Genomic DNA, 18,464 nt, shown 5'->3' with positions numbered 1-18,464 from the left:
CCTTCTACTTTGTCCTCCATATGCTGAGGGGTAGTACAACAGTCTTCAAGGCCTGAACTGCCTGTTATGTTCTAGCCATCTGAAACTTAGTGTAGTTTAGCATTTAACATACTCAGGCCTCCTGTCAGGAACATGAGCATGACAATGAAAAGTCCCAATTACCTAAAAAAGGGTCTCATGGCTTTGCCAGCACTTGTCCTCACTGCGACCTTGTCGAAACAGTGGGAGGGGGAGCGCCTTCACCACCTACCTTCATCCAAATTATCACAGAAAGACTTTGCCTCCTGTCCCTGAGCTATGCAGGGGAGATTTCCCATCTGCAGTAAAGACCCCAGGGAACTCTAAACTGTGGCTGCCAGCTGGACCCTTTGGATTCCTTGTGTCCAGGAAACCATCGGTCAGGAAGAGCAGTCTCCTCTTGGTGGGCTCACCTGACCCTGACCAGCAGGAGGAAGGACTGCTGTGATGGGGGACATAAAGAAATACATGTGGAACTGTGCTTGGGCAACTCTTGGGCAACTCAGTCTTGCCCCTGAGCTCCCTGTGGAGCTGCGCAGCCCAGGCTGACTCAGACCTGGGGCTGTCCTGCCCCTCCCCTGCCTCCCTTTGTGGGTATCAGATCAGCGACACCATCTGGTTCCTCTTCTTCCCACTTTTGTCCTTCTCAGGAATTACCCCCAGCAAGCCCTTACTCCCCTGTTGCACAGCATTGCATTCTCAGAACAATTGACACAGCGGTATCGTGGGCCCACTCAGGAGGGGACCTAAGGAAAAACAGCAGTGTAGATTAGATCCTCCCTGTGAGAAGATGCCCACACGCTTAGCCCTGCACCCGCAGCGTCACCTGCTCAGACATGGTGGTAAATGGGATTATCTCAGGTGCCAGTTCGTAGAGGCTTGCTCGTTCCCTAAATCAGAACATCAGGAATCAGGAGAACTTGAAAGTATCATCTAATTCATTTTTATTTGGTTCAGCTCAGTATATTTACATTTTCTAGAAGTTATCATATTTAGAGGTATGTGGAATCCACAGTATTAATGGTGACAGTCCATGCTCTTATAAACAGGTTAACCTTGAAGGTGATCTAATATTATCATGAGGAGGCAGGCGACATGATCCAGGGGTGGAGGAATGAATAAAGGGGTTAATTGAGAACATCTGACCCTATCTACCTGGGAGAAGTTTCCACATTTCTCATCTCATACATGGCTCACCTGTTCAGCCGTGGCTACAACACCACCGTCATGGAACTCAAAGGCAAGTGTGGACACCCAGGAGGCTGGACAGAAGGAGTGAAGCTGGACAGTGGGTGCCCATCAGCCCCACCCTGCTCATTCCTGGATTTCTCCATATGGACAAGAAGCCCCTGATATGCTTAAATCATTATTATTTGGGTTTTGTGGGTTTTAATCTATCTCCTAAGCCTCAAAGAGTTTTCAATTGCTTTCTGTACAAGAAATCTAAGTTAGAATTTTAGAACTTTGTAAGATTCTCTAATTTGGGCAGTATTACCATGCTTCTGATTTTTACTCTGATCTATTTCACTGTGATGTTTAGAATAGACTCTCCTGAAACCTCAAAGACTCATCTCCTCAGGACAGGAAGGAGGGGAGAGTGTCCCTCTTTTCACCTAGAATGAGGAGAGCACTAAGAAACAGCTCCTGTGTGAGTAAAGGAACTAAGTCCCTAAGTCCTAGCCCTGAGTCCCAGTCCAGGGGACACAGCAGGGCCAGGGAGCAAGTGGGTCGGGCAGACAGACTGAGCCACACCTCGGCCTGCTGGAGTGCGCCCTGCTCAGGGATGTGCTGGACCCTGCCCTGCTCTAGACATCTGGAAGCCCAGGTTCCCGTGGAACTCTCCGTATTCACCCCATGTTGGCCTGGGCCTTGGTCACAGTGTCCATCCTGACTCCATCCTACCTACATTGGTGAGGTGATTCTGGTTCTGACCCTTTATACTGGCCTGATGGTGTTCAGATTTTGCAGATTCCTCCACCTCTTCCCTCTTTCCACTTACAATCCCGTGTTTCCTGCCCCAGCTTGACGATTTATTCACCTACAAAGCCACAGCATCACAAGGTGGAGTGCTTTTGCCTCTCAAACCTCAAAGCCCTTGAGCCACCCCATATCCACCAGTCCTACTGAACCCACCCAGCAACTGGGTTCCTATCTGAAGGGATCCCAGCCTTTCAGTACTAAACATGCCTCTTATATTCCGTAGTCGACTTTTGGGATTCTTCTCTTCCTGGCTGGCATCGATTTGGGGATATCCATTGCTTCTGAGGCTCTCTCTCAGCTTATTGGCCATTGCCAAAAGAGTTTTCACCTGGGCCACTTGGGCTTCGTCAGTCTCTTTGTTATTAAAGGCACAAACCCGCCCCTTACAGTTTTTAATTATATTCTTAAGGTCTTTGTTATCTGTGTTCTTGACGTACTCTTCAAGCTCCTCGCCCCCAAGATCCTCCTTCCGGGTGAACAGCACAATGGTGTATTCCATGACATCCTTTCCAAAGATGGCCTCCAGATCCTTTGCTGCCATTTTGTCCTGCTGAGTGAACCGCCCCAGCTGGAACACGAGGACCAGAATCTTGGTTCCTTTTTCACAGAGGGACCAACAGTGTTCGACCTCCTTCTTTAACCAGGATGGATCCTTTTCAATACCAGATATCTGGGAGAATGATGGCGTGTCTACAACCACAATATCTTGCCAGTCCAGCGTTCTTCTGCCACTCTGACAAGCCTTGGTGACTGGCTGGGCTTGGAGCTGAGAGAAAAAGATGGGTTTCCCCAAGATGGTGTTCCCAGTCGCGCTCTTGCCAGTACCACTCCTCCCCACAAGGACAATACTCAGGGTTTCTGTGCAAAGGAAATTGGAAAAGATTCACCATCATGGGCTGATATGGAATTCACCTTTCCAAGTTATTTACAAGGCAGTCTACACCATTAAGCAGAGGGAAGCTCAGACAGCGTGAAGGCCTCCTGCTTACCCAGCAGGTCCATCCCCAGGCATGAGAATGGCTTGTCCCAATTCACACAGACAGAGAACTCAGCAGCGGGACTTGGACCATGGTCTACATTTAGTACCCATCCATGAACATGGTACTGTTCCCATCTCTGAATCCACTCTGCTTCCTTCTCCCAATACCTCCTCTGACTCCCTGGCACCTGTGAGGGCCACTGGCCTCATCTCCTCTCCCTCAGCTACATCTAGTCTACACATCTTAACTCTGAATTCTGCTCCTATTGTAATTATGCCCCCATTGCCAAATATGGCTCATCACAGCAAAATCTTTTTGATGGATTTGAAAAACTATTCTACAGAATTGACTTTTCCTGAAAAAGTAATCATATATAACATCAATGCATTACCAGTTCCTCTGTTGGGTCATGCTAAAATTCATTTCTCATTAGAAACCACGTTGAACCTCATTGTGTCTTTGATGAGTCCAGGAAGGCACATCATACTTATAATCATGAATATCCACTAATACCATTCTGTGTAACATCAGAGACGGAGGAGAACAGGTTTCCCTCTAGGTAAATTTGCAGATGCACAGAGCTCTTTTAAACATGAAAATGCAGAGGGGCTTTTCCTCTGCAATTGCACTGATACTGTGCCCTTCACAGTGCTCTTCCATTGTGAATTCTTTGTTAAGTTACATCCATCTCATAGCAAAGATCAGGGAAAATTCATCCCATGCTCTTCCATCCAGGAGAAAATATTAAGCTGCTTTTTTGGAAGTCACACTCTCGTAGTTATGCCTGCATAGTCTATAACTATAGTCATGCTTACATAGCTTCTGTGCCTGCAGAGGACCTGGCTTTCAAGCATCTCTGAGACCTGGTACGACCTCCCCATCCCAGTGTCTAGTGGTATGAACCCATCGCCATCAAGACCATTCTTTTATGTCGCTAGGTCAGCCTACTCCTGTGTTTTTCAGGTTGCTAATATGCTCCCGGGATGTCTCCCAGCTTCCCACCCTGCTGTCCAAACCCTACCCACTCTCCAAAACCTGTTCAAATTGGACTTTCTCCAAACAGCCTCTCCTGATTCTCCCACATCTATTCTTCTTTAGGAGGCTCCCAGCACCTGGCCCTCCGTGGGAAAGAGGAAAGGGCTCAGTAACAGTGACTCTTTGGGGTCTTACGCTATTCGTGGTGGGGATGTCTGAATAGAAGAGAATGGGATAAGTAAAAGAGAGAAGGCTCAGCAGAACGTGTAGCACTGAGTAAGTGAGGAGCCCTTCTTCAGTGGGAGGGAGCAGTGTGACTGGGCTGCCAACACCCATCTCCCACCACAGGGCTGTCCAGCAGGGCCTTGGGGCTCCCTGTCCTTGTCCAGTCCTTGGCTCCTGACTGCAGTCCTTAGTGTTGCTTTTATGAACAATTTTTTTGTTACTGGGAATTGAATCCAGGGGTGCTTATCACTGAGCCACATCCCCAGCCCCAGCCCCTTTTTAGAGACAGGGTCTTGCTGAGTTGCTGAGGCCCTTGCTGAGTTGCTGAGGCTGGCTTTGAACTTGTGATCCTCCTGCTTCGGCCTCCCAAGCCGCTGGGATCACAGATGTGTGCCACTGCAGCTGGCTATTCACACTTTCTTTAAAATGGCCTCCTGTCTGCAAAAGGGTAAAGAACCAAGAAAGAAATCTGGCTTAAGGGAAAAGCAGAGTAAACCAAAAATCCAAAATTATCTCATCGCCAGCACTGAGTGCAGAGCCCTGGGCAACAGAACACTGCAAGGAAAAGAAGAGGCCGAAGGTCCACACCTTCCCTCAAGACCCTTAGCATCCAGGTTGGAGAGATGGGAAAAGCCTCATGACCGAACGAAAGACGAGTTCAGGAAGTGTGAATGGGAAAGGCACAACTTAGAACAACCTGAGAAAGACAGGAGACAGGGAAGAGAGGAAGTCCACAGACCCGACCTGTCCTTTCTCTCCCCTCGGCTCCACATATTTTTAAACACTCCATATAAAAAGGTTTCCCACGTGAAGTTTTACCTATTTCTCTGAAGACGCAGGGCTTGCTGCTCTTCTGCTGTACCATCCTTTCGATCTTCTGCAGGAGCCCGTCCACCTGGCCCCACTCTTCCTCCCCCGTGGCCCGGTAGTTGAAGGCGCTGTATCCGTTCCCACAGTTCTGGATGAGGTCATAGACAGGTTTATTTCCATTTCTTAAGAACGTATCGAGATCCTGATCATCTAAATCCTCTTTCCTGGTGAGGAGAGGGATTGTGTACTTGATACATTTTTCTCCAAAATGGCTTTGGATGGCTTTCAGCACCTTAACATCTTTCTCGTCGTAGGAGCCCACCGGTGTCACCAGCAGGAAGGCGTGGGGGCCTGGAAAGGTGTGCTTTCTAAGCTCTGATTCAGAAGCCTCTGAGGACGAGAGGTCTGGAGCATCGATGATGCAAACCTTCCTCTCTCCCCACGTCCTGCTCTCAGACCTGAAGCTCTGGGTCACCGACTGCTCCCTGAACCGGGTCTCAAAGATCCGCTTCCCCAGAAGGCTGTTTCCTGCCGCACTTTTTCCAGCGCCTCTCTTCCCTACCAGGAGGATCCTCAGTTCTGACATTCCTGGGTCCCACTCGGGTCCTGTGGCCTGCAGCTGTCTCTCTCCTGAGCCTGGGGGACAAAAGGACAGGTTCAGAGTCTCTTCCTACAGTTTACAACAGCTGAGGACAGGGCCTATGATTGCTCCTCCCTGTCCATTTCTATAGAGTGCACTGGCCAGGAGACCTCTCATCCCCACCAGAAGCTGTCCCTGAAGGCAGAAGCCATGAAGGGGACACAACTAAACCAGGAGACATACAGGGGGCCTGAGACTTACTGGGAAAGTGAACGTGCCAGATTTGGCCTTCAATGGATCTGGTCCTTCAAAGTAGTACTGAAGCATGAGGTCCATAGGCTAAGATAGGAGCAGGAAAAATCTCATTTTAAAATGCCTTTTAGTGGTCTATTTATAAATTAAAGACTATTCAGAATTTTTTTAAAAAGTGAACTACTGATGTACCACATGGATGAAACTCAAAAGCAAGGGACTGGGGATGTGGCTCAAGCGGTAGCGCGCTCGCCTGGCATGCGTGCGGCCCGGGTTCGATCCTCAGCACCACATACAAACAAAGATGTTGTATCCGCCAAGAACTAAAAAAAAAAAAAAATTAAAAAAAAAAACTCAAAAGCATGCTAAGTGAAACCAGGGCAAAGGGGCACACCTGTAGTCCCAGCTGCTCAGGAGGCTAAAGCTGGAGGATGGCAAGTTCTAGGCCAGTCTCAGCAACTTAGCCAGGCCCTAAGCAACTTAGTGAGACGCTGTCTCAAAACAATAAATTAAAAGGGGTGGGGATGTGGCTCAGTGGTAAAGCAACCCTGGGTACAATCCCCAGTACAAAAAAAAAAATGCTAAATGAAAGAAGCCAGACACAGACCTATGTGCTGTATAATTCCATCATATGAAGTTCGGAACAGGCAAAATGAGTCTATGTTGATAAGAGTCTGGGCAGTGGTTGTCTCCGGGAGGCCATTCAAGGCAATGGAAATGCTCTCTGCATCTGTGTAGATGGTGATCACTGTGTGTAGAGATGGCAAAGGCAATCCAGCAGATACTTAAGATCTGTGCATTTACTCTGTGTAAATTATGCCTCAACAAATTGCTGTCAAAACCTGCAACCTGTGCCCTAAAGCTGTCTCTGCACACATCCTCTGCCCCCACCACTTCTCCTGGAAGCCAAGGTCAACACCAGACCTACATACTGAGCAAAGAGAAGAGCTGCAACTACAGAGAGCACTCACAGAGTCCCCAGGGCACAGCACACAGCAAAGCAGCTGAAATGCTAGTGACACCCGAGCAAGTCGCCACCCTGGGGCTCTCTGAATGCACTTGGGTAGAATGCCTCGCAGTGGAAGGACCAAGGAGACAGCCTCTGGACAGTGGTCAGCATCTCAACGAGCACAGCAGTGGCCACAGAAGGCTTCAGGGCCAGGAGGGACGGTGCTCAGGCCCCAAGCTTCTCCCCCTTCTCTCACGCTTGTCCTCTCACCTCACGACCTTCGGGCCATGGGTGTGTGTGAGATCTCCTTCCTCCCATTTTAACCTAGCTCCTCCTAGTTATTCAGGCTCCTGTGCAAATAGAACTCATTGGAAATGACTCCCTTCAAACCACTCAAATTAGCTCCCTTATATTTTACTTTATGACTTTTTGAAACACCGTGTCTCCCTCCTCCACTACCCACCGGCATTGCCCAGGAGTTGTATCAATAAAATTTTGAATCCCCACGGCCTGAGTTCACATCGGTAAAATGAGACACTAATAACAAGACACCCTCTTCACAAGGCTGCTGTGAGGAATAATACGTGTGTGTGTAGCTATGAAAATTGGATGATGTTATTTCCCAGCATATAATGTCGCTGCAATTATTATCATTATTATTAAAACTATAATTGTATTACTTTGGGGCATTCCATGAGGAGAGGAACCTTGTCTATCTTACTTACCACTGAGTATTCAGGACTGGCCCAGAAATAATCTAATAGTGCATCAATAAAGGGATGGGTATGTCACACCATGAAACAAATGGCAGTTATTGAACAGAGAGAGGCGGAGCTCATGTGACTCAAGCAGGTGTGCAAGATGTATCATTGACGGTGATCGCAACATGGATACCATACTCTGCCAGTGAGTTCTGCAAGTTGGTATTGTCCACAAGGAGTGATTTCTGCCTTTCCCTTATGAGCAAATCTTGGGTAGTGCTAAACCCAGGACCCGGAGAAGAGACAAGGTTAGTAAAGAAGCTACAAGAGGAGTCCACACGCCAGCCCATAGGCACAGACAAGGACTCCTTCAACAGGACCCTAAAGCTCAGGAAATAATTAGTCAAGAGCTAATGGGGTAGCTCTTGTTACATTGTGTGCATGTGTGAATATGTAACAACAACAACAACAACAACAACAAAAAGCTTCTGCACAGCAAAGGAAACAATTAAGAATGTGAAAAGAGAACAAGAACCTATAGAACAGGAGAAAAATCTTTGTTAGCTACTCTTCTGCTAGAGGATTAATATCTAGAACATATACATAACTCAAAAATCTCAACACCAAAAACCCAAATAACCCAATTAATAATTGGGCAAATGAATTAAACAGACACTTCTCAAAAGAAGAAATATAAATGGTCCACAAATACATGAAAAAAAGATGTTTGACATCATTAGAAATTAGAGAATGGTAATCAAAACTACATTGCGATTTCATCTCACCCAGGCAGAATGGCAGTCACCAAGAATACAAACAATAATAAGAGTTGAGGAGGATGCGGAGGAAAAGCAACACATTTAGACTATTGGTGGGACTGTAAATTAGTACAACCACCAATAATTATGGAGACTCCTCAAAAGATTAGGCATGGAACCACCTTTTGACCCGGCTATACCACTCCTCAGTATTTACCCTGAAGGATTAAAGCCATCTTGAGCTGGGCGCAGTGGCACATGCCAGTAATCCCAGCGGCTTAGGAGGCTGAGACAGGAGGATCACGAGGTCAAAGACAGCCTCAGCAACAGCAAGGCACTAAGGAACTTAGTGAGACCCTGTCTCTAAATAAAATACAAACTAGGTCTGAGGATGTGGCTCAGTGGTTAAGTGCTCCTGAGTTCAATCCCTGGTACCAAAAAAATAAAAAATAAAATAAGAAAAAGAATTAAAAGTCATCTTACTATAGTGATACATGCATATCCATGTTTATAGCAGCACAAATCACAATAGCCAAACTAAGGAACTAATCTAGGTATTCATTAATGAGTGAATAAATAAAGAAAATATGGTATATATATAACCCAATGGATTGTTATTCGGCCATAAAGAAAAAATGAAAATACGTCATTTTCTGGACATAGTCTCCAGATGGAACTAGAGACCATAATGTTAAATGAAATAAGCCAAACTCAGAAGGTCAAGAGTCCCATGTTTTTTGTCATATGTGAAAGCTAAAGAGGAAAAAGGAAAAGAAAGGTGTTGATTCAGGGGGAATCTCATGATAATCAAAAGGAGATCATTAGAGGGAGGAAACAGAAGGTGGGAGGTGGGGAGGGGAGGGGAAGTGCTGGGGAGGGATATCGGCCAAAATGCATTGTTATATTGTGTGCATGTGTGAATACGTAACAACAAATCCCACCATTATTCACAACTATAGTGCACCAATTTTTAAAATGTGGAAAGAGAAAAAAAAAAAGCCACAAGAGGCAAGCCCAGCTCCCCAGCACATCAAGGAGGCCAGGGACACCCACACTGAGCCCAGGAGCTGCCTGGCACTACACTGACGCACAAGGATTAGGAGTTCCCTGGGGACAGTGTGGGCGCCCACCTGAGCAAGGTCTTCGGGTGCATTTGGGCTTTGATTCCCACGGATCACTCTTCCACTTTGCTCTGGCTGCATAAGGAATTAAAAGAATACAGACAGAAGCCTAACGTTCTTAAGGGATCAACTTACCACATGCATTGTCCTTCTCCTGACTCGTAGCTTCCCTCACACAATCCTAGAAAACAAAGGGGGAAATGACATAGCACACACATCCATAGTCTCATCTTCTCACAAAACAAAGAAATGGAGACATAATCATGTAATTCAGAGAAATCTGCTGAGTAGGATGTTGTCAAATCAGGTCCTGGTGTGTCCTTGTGGAACCATCCATGGTGGACGTACCCTTCTCCTGCCTGGCGAATCCTATACTTGCTCCCAAAATAAATTCCATGGTATAGTCTTGAGTCCATGTCCTTAAAACCTCCTATGCTTCCTTCTCACCTCCTTTGTCAACTACCCGGGTCAGCCAAGGAAGCCTCCCCTCTGCCTTCTCCCAGGGCCTCCCCAATGTCTTTGACACCTTCATCATCCCCCTCCCTCAGTGCTCTCCACTTAGCTCTGATGATCAGATTTCTTTCTCTTCCATAAACATTTCAAATTCTTCAGGGTTCTTTAAATGCAAAAGATCGTTTCAATGCAAAAGCACATGATATATATTGCATGCATGTATAAATATGTAACAACAAATCCTACCATTATATACAACAATAATGCACCAATAAAAAATATGGAAAAATGTGCATGATATATAAATGAATAATCAGTCCATCTCCAACATACCAGAAAAGTAACAGCTATTAGCTGATGTATGTCCTTGTGTTTATCTGTGCATACCTGAACATGGAAGAGACTTGCTAGGCTTTCTGTTCTGCAACCTGCCTAATAATACAGGCTTTACATCTGCACAATTCAACATGGATATACCTACCCACACTTTTTAGTAAATAAAATGTATTCTGTGGTATGGACGTACACAACTGATACAGTCATCTCTTTACTGATCACTTGTTTCAGGTTATTTCTGATCTTACTGTTTTGAAAGTTGCCATGATAACTATCCTTCTACATATATCTTTATACTTATATTTTTTTTCCTCTGGATTGCTAAAGTCCTTAATTTACATGTCCATGATTTACTGGCCCTCATACACTTCTACGATGATAATAACAGTTTACAAATATGAACACCTACTGAGTTTTAAAGGTTTAACCTCATAAGCATCTCATTTAACCCTCACAGCAGTTCCTGAGATGTACATTATTGTCTCTGTTTTACAGAAGACAAGTCTGAGATACTGTGGTCAACAAAACAGCTGTTTTCGGTCCTCGTGGAGTTTGTAGGGAGGCGACCGCTGCAACCACATCCCTAGGAATCCCTTGATGTGGTGGTGTGAGGGGGGCCACAGGCACAGAGGAGTGGGGGGCTCACACCAGGGACTCACAGGGAGGAGTTCCTGGGGAAGTGAAGGGAAGCTGAGGCACATGGGCAGAACCAGTGCCAAGAGAACTGCAGATCTGAGACTCTGGAGTGGATCTGACCAATAGGAAGGCCAGTGAGGCCAGCACACAGAGAGCAGGGGCTAGTCACTCATGTCACTCCATGTGGGAACTGTCCACAACAGATAGAGCTCAAAGCCATAAAGACTTGGGATCACCTGCAGAGAGTATAAAGAACTCAAGAAGGGCCAAAACCAAACCCGGAGGACCACTTTCAGAGGCCAGCAACTGGAGGACTCTGCAATCTTTGGAGTAGCCGGAAAGAGGAGGAAAAGGCAAGAAGACAGGGGTTTTACTGAAGCCAGGGAAAGAGAGATTCTAAATCATTTGTGTGTCTAATAATATGAAGGGTTAGGAGAGCAAGGCTTAATTTGCTCCTTCACTTGTTAATAAAGTCCCAAGCCCTCAGTCTGATTCCCCTTATCACTCCAGATTACGTATAGATCCCTCGGTAAGCAAGAGCCGTGTCCCATCACACATTGCAATATGCCATTCATTTGTACCCATCTCATCCATTGGCTAATCCTTACCTGGAATCTGCCACCCTCAGTTTTGAAGTCCACCCACTGTCCTTTACACTCATCCACCAAACGCTGGATCTCACAGAGGAGCTGGGACACCTGGCTGTGCCGCTCAACATCACCTGCCTTGTTGTTGAAAGCGCAGTATCGGCTCAGAAAGTGCTGAGCCAAAGATGCCTTAAGAGATGACTCGTTTTCAATATAATCCTGCAGCAGGTCATGCCCCAGATCATCCTTCCAAGTGAAGATGATAATGACGTGCCTGCTGGCTTCAGGTCCAAACACTCTCAGCATGCCCTGGATGGTCGCCTTGTCCTCCTCCGTGTAATGGCCGATAGGGATTACCAGCAGCAGGACATGGGGGCCGGGAGCAGAGAGCTCCAAGCACTGTTGCAGACTGCGTTGCTTGGTTTCGGCACAAGCCATGGAGGAGAAAAGGTCAGGGGTGTCGATGACCACCACCTCCCTCCCTCTCATGGTCCCACTCTCTCTCTGGCACATCTGAGTCACCAGCCGAGGACTGAACTTGGAGTTGAACACAGTGGTGCCCAGAATGCTGTTCCCAGTGGCACTCTTTCCCGCACCGTGCTTCCCTAGAAGGAGGAGCCGCAGAGGGGACATCCCACAGCCCTGCTCCAGCCTGCTCTCCTGGTCCAGGTGCCCGCGGGTTCTGCAGGGACAAAGCCATGTGTCAGAGCTGCACTCACACAGGACAGGGGACAGCGAGGAAGCCCATGCTCTTCTGCCCCACAGGACTGAGCCCCTGAAGACTCAGGCTAGACTGCTCCCAGAGTCTTCCTGAGCTCTCACCCCCCAAACAAACCTAAAGAGCCCTTTAATTCTTCCAAGGCTTTTATCATTCGGAACAGAAGGAGCAAGATACGTTAGAAACTCAGCAAACAGGCAGGTTCAAAGTTGAAGGAAATTTCCTAACTAGATATTAAAAATGCAGACCTTAAAAATACAGATTTGCCAGGCTGGGGTTGTGGCTCAGTGGTAGAGCGCTCACCTAGCATGTGCAAGGCCCTGGGTTTGATCCTCAGCACCACATAAAGATAAATAAAATAAAGATACTATGTCCAACTACAACTAAAAACTAAATATTTTTTTAAAAATACAGATTTGCCTATACTTACCAAATCAGAATCTCAAAGGAAGGAGGAGCCTAGAAAACTGAATTCATCAAATGCTAAGAAATAATTATTAGCCAAGTTTAAGGAATCACTGTCTTATAAATATGAATTCAATTAAAAAATAATAAAAGCTAGAATATATCAGCAAATATAACATAGGGAATATTTGATGCTCTGAAATCCTATTCCAGGAAACAGAGTCTTCGTCTATGGGAGCATGAGCACCCTGTGCCACGTGAAGCTGACAGAGAAGCAGGGGGTGGTGGTGGGCGTGACCACGGGCTCAGAGTCTGAGCTGCTTCACCTTTGGCTCTGCCACTCCCTGCTGAGACCTCAAGAGCCACTTAGCCATTCCAAGCTTTCAAGAATATTTTTATAAGACATCATCTTATATGAGATAACATATAAGAAAGTGACTTGTCCAACAGGTGGATGAAAAAAATGCTTAACACCACTAATCATCAAGAAATGCAAATCAAAACCACAGTGAGGGGCTGGGATTGTGGCTCAGCAGTAGAGCACTAGCATGCATTCGATCCTCCCTGGGTTCCATCCTCAGCACCACGTAAAAATAAATAAATAAAATAAAGGTATTGTGTCCAACTACAACTAAAAAATAAATATATTTTTAAAAAACCACAGTGAGGTATCACCTCACTCCAGGATGGAGTGAATGGTCATTATCAAAAAGACAGAGAGGGAGTGGAAAAAAGGAGGGAACCTTTGCAGACTGTTGGTAGGGATGCAAATTAGAATGCCCATTATGGAAAACAGAATAGAGGTTCTCCAAAAAGTTGAAAGTTGAACTCCCACATGATCCAGCAAACCCCACTACTGGTTACACATCAGAGGAATGAAATCAGTACGTCAAAGAGACACCTGCGTTCCCCCCCCCCTCCTGTGTTTACTGCAGCACTGTTAGCAGGAGCCAGGAAACAGAAACAGCCTGAGGCTCCATCAGCCAATGACTGAATAAAGACAATGTGGCACACATGCACTACGGAATCTATTCAGCCATGAAAAGGATGACTTCCTGTCATTTGTGACAATGAGGATGGAACTGGAGATCATGATATTAAATGAAATCAGCCGGGCACAGAAAGACGAGTACTGCATGGTCTCCCTCATCCGTGGAATATGAAAAAGCTGATCTTACAAAGATCGAGAGCAGAACAGTGGTCTTCAGAGGCTGGGAAGTAGAGAGGAGAGAGGTTGGGGAAGGGCTACTCTGTGGGTTAGGTAAGAACAGGAAGTTCTTGGGGGCAGGAAAGATGGTGGAATGAGATGGACATCATTACCCTAGGTACATGTATGACTGCACATAGGGTGGGACGCTACATCGGTGACAACCAGAGAAATGAAAAGTTGTGCTGCAATTGTGTACAGTGAATCAAAATGCATTCTGCTGTCATAGATACCAAATTAAAATCGATTAATTAATTAATTAATCAAAAAATAAGAAGCTCTGGCATATATATATATGCATATATACAAATATACACATATATATCGGTAATTTCAATTTCAATTTATTTATTTAAGTAACTTTAAATTTTAAAAAAATGTCACAAGGGGAATGTGCCTCATGATTAATCAGGCCCCGAATCTCTCCCATATCTAACTTAGATGAGATTCTGGACTTGGGACTTTTGAGTTGATGCTGGAACAGGGTGATTCTGGGGGTTTGGGGGATGGAATGAGTGCATTTTGCATGTGAAAGGGAAATGCATTTAGGGGTCAGGGACAGAATTCTAAGGCTGGAATGTACCCTCCAAAGTTCACATGTTGGAAACTTAATCACCAAGGCAACAGCGTTAGGAGATAGGACTATAATGTAGATTAATGCCATTGTCACGAGAGCAGGTTAGCATGAAAGTGGATTACAAAAATGAGTTTGGTCCCTTCTTGTCCTCCCTCCTGCTCCCTCCTTGCTCTTCTGCCTTCCATCATGGGATGATGTAGCACAAAGACCTTTGCCAGCTGGGGAACGCCTTGATCTCAGACTCCTTAGCCTCTAGAATCATAGTAAATCTCCAGAACTGGGGATGTAGTTCAGTGGTACAGCACTTCCCTAGCACGCATGAGGCCCTGGGTTAGATTCCCCAGCACCACAAAGAGAAAGAAAGAAGGCAGGGGAGAGAGAAAGAAAGAATCTCTTTTCTTTACAAATTACCCAGTCTCAGGCATTCTCTGATAGTAATACAAAACAGACTAAGACGCCCATACACCAAGCCAAAACTCGAGTGTGTAGAACAGCCCTCCAGCATTAAAGAGAAGCGGTATGTGTGTGATAAGGCACAAATGGGTCCTAAAGGCACAAGTCCTGAAGGCCGCCAGGTGCCCTGCTCCTGTTACACAGCCTTCTCTCTCCCAGCCTGCACCTGGGAACTCACAAGGTGACAGAGAAAGGGAGGGGAAGACCAGGGCCTGGTTTACAGATGGTTCTGCACAAGATGCAGAACAGCTGCAGCGCTATAGCCCCAATCTGGGACATCCCTGAGGATGGGATATTCTCCCCACAGCCAGAACTCCGAGCTGTGCACTGACTGTGCATTTTGTCGGAAGGAGAAATGACCAGACACGCAGTTACAGACCAACTCACAGGCTGTGGCCAGTGGTTTGTGGGGTGGCTGGGGACCTAGAAGGAAGTATAACACTGGACACAAGGGAGTCTGGGAGAAGTATACGACAGACCTCTTAGAATGGGGGAAAGGCCTGAAGATATTTGTATCCCATGTCCGTTCTCACAAAGGCTGACCCAGCAGAGGAGGACTTCAGAAATCAAAGTCAGTGGTTAGGATGATACCAGTCGGCCTCTTTCCCCAGCCAACCGGCTGTCACCCATTGGGTCCATGCTCAGAGTGGCCATGGTGGCAGGGATGGAGATTATACATGAACTAGTAACATGGACCAGTACCCCATAACCAGGATTTATGGTCCAGAAGTTGGGAGTCGCAGTCAGTGGGGACTGACACCATGCAGTATCACCCCCAGTGACCCACTAGCAAAATGAGGTCCTGTCTCCAAGACTTATGTTCTGCTGGCCCAGAGCTCGTAGTTTCAAAAGGCAGGAGACACAACAATTATCCCCAAGGGGGCTCTGGGTTTGGGCATCCTTGAAAAGCTTCCTATGATGCATCTAGAAGCAATTCCCACCTCAAAGAAAGACTGTCAGAGAAGCTTCCAGAGCCCAGCAGGTCAGTTGTCAAGAGGAGAAGAAGGCTTCACATGTGAAAACCAGGTCAGCTTAAATGGAGGTGAAACCACAGTTTTCAGCAAAGTATTATTCACCTTTAATGCCCCATTCATAGTATCTTTTTTTTAAGAGACAGAGAGTTTTTTAATATTTATTTTTTAGTTTTTGGTGGATACAACATCTTTATTTTATTTTTATGTGGTGCTGAGGATCGAACCCAGCGCCCTGCGCATGCCAGGCGAGCGTGCTACCACCTGAGCCACATCCCCAGCCCGTTCATAGTATCTTAACTGTGCAAGGGCTGGGAAGTGCTAGAAGAGTGAATGAAGGGAATTAGGACCCCTGTCCTTCTTGATGAGGCTGGAAGTCCCCACAGCACCCGTTCACTTCCTCCTGGGGGCTGCTCTATGGCACCACCCAAGCTCAGAGCATTCCTGTGGAGGACCCTTCCTTTCTTCCTGTTCCTCCCTTTCCACCCTGCCTTCATCTCGGCCTCCTGCTCCTCCTCCTCCTCCTCCTCCTCAGGCTGAGCCCCCCTCCCTGGCACTTCTCCTTGTAAGAGGGCTGCTGACTATGGCCCTGTGTCCCTCCTGCCCCATCTGCCCCCTGCAGGGTCGAGCAACACGCTTTGAGCCAGGAGGAAACCTTCTGTAAGTGAGCCCAGCACCGTCACCCCTCATACACGCACCAGTGTACACACAGCCACGGGCCCAGCACACCTACCTCAGTCCTGTGCCCTGGTCCCTGGCAGCCTCGGAACCCCCGAGCTCCTCCTGGCTCCATTCCTCCATCTGTGGGAGCAGCTGCTGGTTCTCCAGGACAGAAGAAGTAAATCCTCGGGAGAGCAGGAGCCACGGGTAAGGACGGCAGGGGAATGACCAGTTTCCAGGGCTAAATCCCCCTGACAGAGGATTTCTGAGGGTTTCTGAGAAGGAAGAGGTTTCTAGAAATAGGTCTCACATCAGCAGAGGCACAGCTGCAATCAGAGAGGGAGTGCAGAATGCCAGGTCCCGGGGCAAGCGCCCACGCTGGGAGAGGCTGAGGGAGGGGCCTGGTTGGGGACACACACAGATCTTCTCTGGGACTGGCCACACTCTGGGGCCACCACACAGCAGGAGGCTGTGGAGCTTAGCCTCTCCCACAGCTGCAGACTACAGAGATGGTAAGAGAAACACCAGCAGAGGCCCAGCTAGAATCTGGGTGCAGGAGGGTTTGAGCTGAGTCTGTTTGGAGTGGCTCAGAGCAGGCACTTCCTTCCCCCCACTGGTCCCCCCCCCACACCTATCTCACCCTACTCCTCTCCCAAGATTTAGATAAAAATATGAAGAAATTGTTTGCTTCCTCCCACCAACTCTCTGGTCTCAGCTAACCCCAATACCTCCCAACAGCGTCCCTAACCTGCCACCCCCCAAGCCAAGGCCAGCTGCCTCTCCAGTGGATGACAGCTTTTCCCAACTAGTGAAACATGACCTTGGGGTCTCACAAATAGAACCCCTTCTTCAAGATACCACAACGTGTCCCAAAGCCTATCCCAACTTCCTAAGGTAGTTGAACACTTTTATTTTTAAACTGTATGAGATTTACCATCATCAACACTTTTTTTTTGGTGGGTGTGGGATGAGTACCGGGGATTGAACTCAGGGTCACTCAACCACTGAGCCACATCTTTAGCCCTATTTTGTATTTTATTTAAAGACAGAGTCTTGTTGAATTGCTTACCTCCTTTCATTTGCTGAGGCTGGCTTTGAACTCACGATCCTCCTGCCTCAGCACCCTGAACCACTGGGATTACAGGCACGCGCCACTGTGTGGGGCTCATCATAAACACTTTTAAGTGCATAGTGCAGCTACCTGGAGCACATTCACACTGTCTCACACCAGATTTCCAGAATTTCTCCCCTCACATCACAGGGTTCCAGGGGGATGAACTCCAGCCCCCACTCCCGACCCCCTCCCTTTTCACCTTTCTACTTTCTGTTTCTTTTGGTGACTTCTGAAACCTCCCCTGTGGACTCCTACAGCACCGGCCCTCGTGTACCTGGCTTAATCTGCTGAGCAGACCACCCCCAGGTTCACTGAGGGCAGCAAGACCTTCCCTCGGGTGCAGGGACCATGATTCCATGAACTTGAACCCAGACTGGCTTTTTAAGTGTCTGAAGCCAAGCTGCACCACCCTAGCAGAAGGAGCGTGGGGAGGCTGCTGAAGTTCAGGGGGGTTCTTCCGACACCCAGGCTCCACAGGAGACAAAACCACAGGCTCTGGGGCGTTGCTTAGCCTATCACCTCCCACCGGACAGTCCCCACCTGCCGGCCTTGAGGACTCCTTATCATGAGCTCAAAATAAAACCCAATCAAGCTGAGATGACCCGAGAAGGGTTTGGGGGACACTTGGACTACACCTTGGTGGGAGAGCTGGTGACGGCCCCCAACCTCCTTAAGCCATCGCAGAAGAATTCTCACCTTCCTTGAGCACTAGGTCAACACACATAAAACCAACTCATTAAAACCATCAGACAAATGCCTGGACCAGCACAGTGCGGCCCATCCCAGCAGTTACTGCCAGAGGTCAATTAAAAGGCACCGTTGAAGGCCTAGCAAGACAATGATCCCCAAAACAGAGAAGGGAGAAAACTGAACAGAGAAAAAGCTCACTCATTCTTAAATGAAATATTAAGTATTAGGGGAGTACTTCAGATGAAACCAGACCTTCAGACAGCTCCTAAATGATTTAGCAAAGTGATTATTTGCTGAGTTGACCGTTT

At 47.2% G+C, this 18,464-nt stretch overlaps 1 protein-coding gene across 1 annotated transcript; it reads right to left on the bottom strand.

The window, feature by feature from the left end:
• Positions 1 to 945: 945 nt before the first annotated feature.
• Positions 946 to 15,375, bottom strand: Gimap8 (GTPase, IMAP family member 8). Its single transcript, XM_078027971.1, has 5 exons — positions 15,338 to 15,375; positions 11,383 to 12,043; positions 9,485 to 9,530; positions 4,998 to 5,624; positions 946 to 2,856 (listed from the first exon to the last, which is right to left on the bottom strand). The coding sequence occupies exons 1-5, from the start codon at positions 15,373 to 15,375 to the stop codon at positions 2,105 to 2,107; spliced, it is 2,124 nt and encodes a 707-aa protein (XP_077884097.1). The 3' UTR covers positions 946 to 2,104.
• Positions 15,376 to 18,464: the final 3,089 nt, after the last annotated feature.

This window comes from Ictidomys tridecemlineatus, chromosome 2 (genome assembly GCF_052094955.1).
Source record: "Ictidomys tridecemlineatus isolate mIctTri1 chromosome 2, mIctTri1.hap1, whole genome shotgun sequence".
Classification (NCBI taxonomy): domain Eukaryota; kingdom Metazoa; phylum Chordata; class Mammalia; order Rodentia; family Sciuridae; genus Ictidomys; species Ictidomys tridecemlineatus.
The sequence above is the reverse complement of the archived record's forward strand: the minus strand, read 5'-3'. Positions and strand labels throughout refer to the sequence as shown.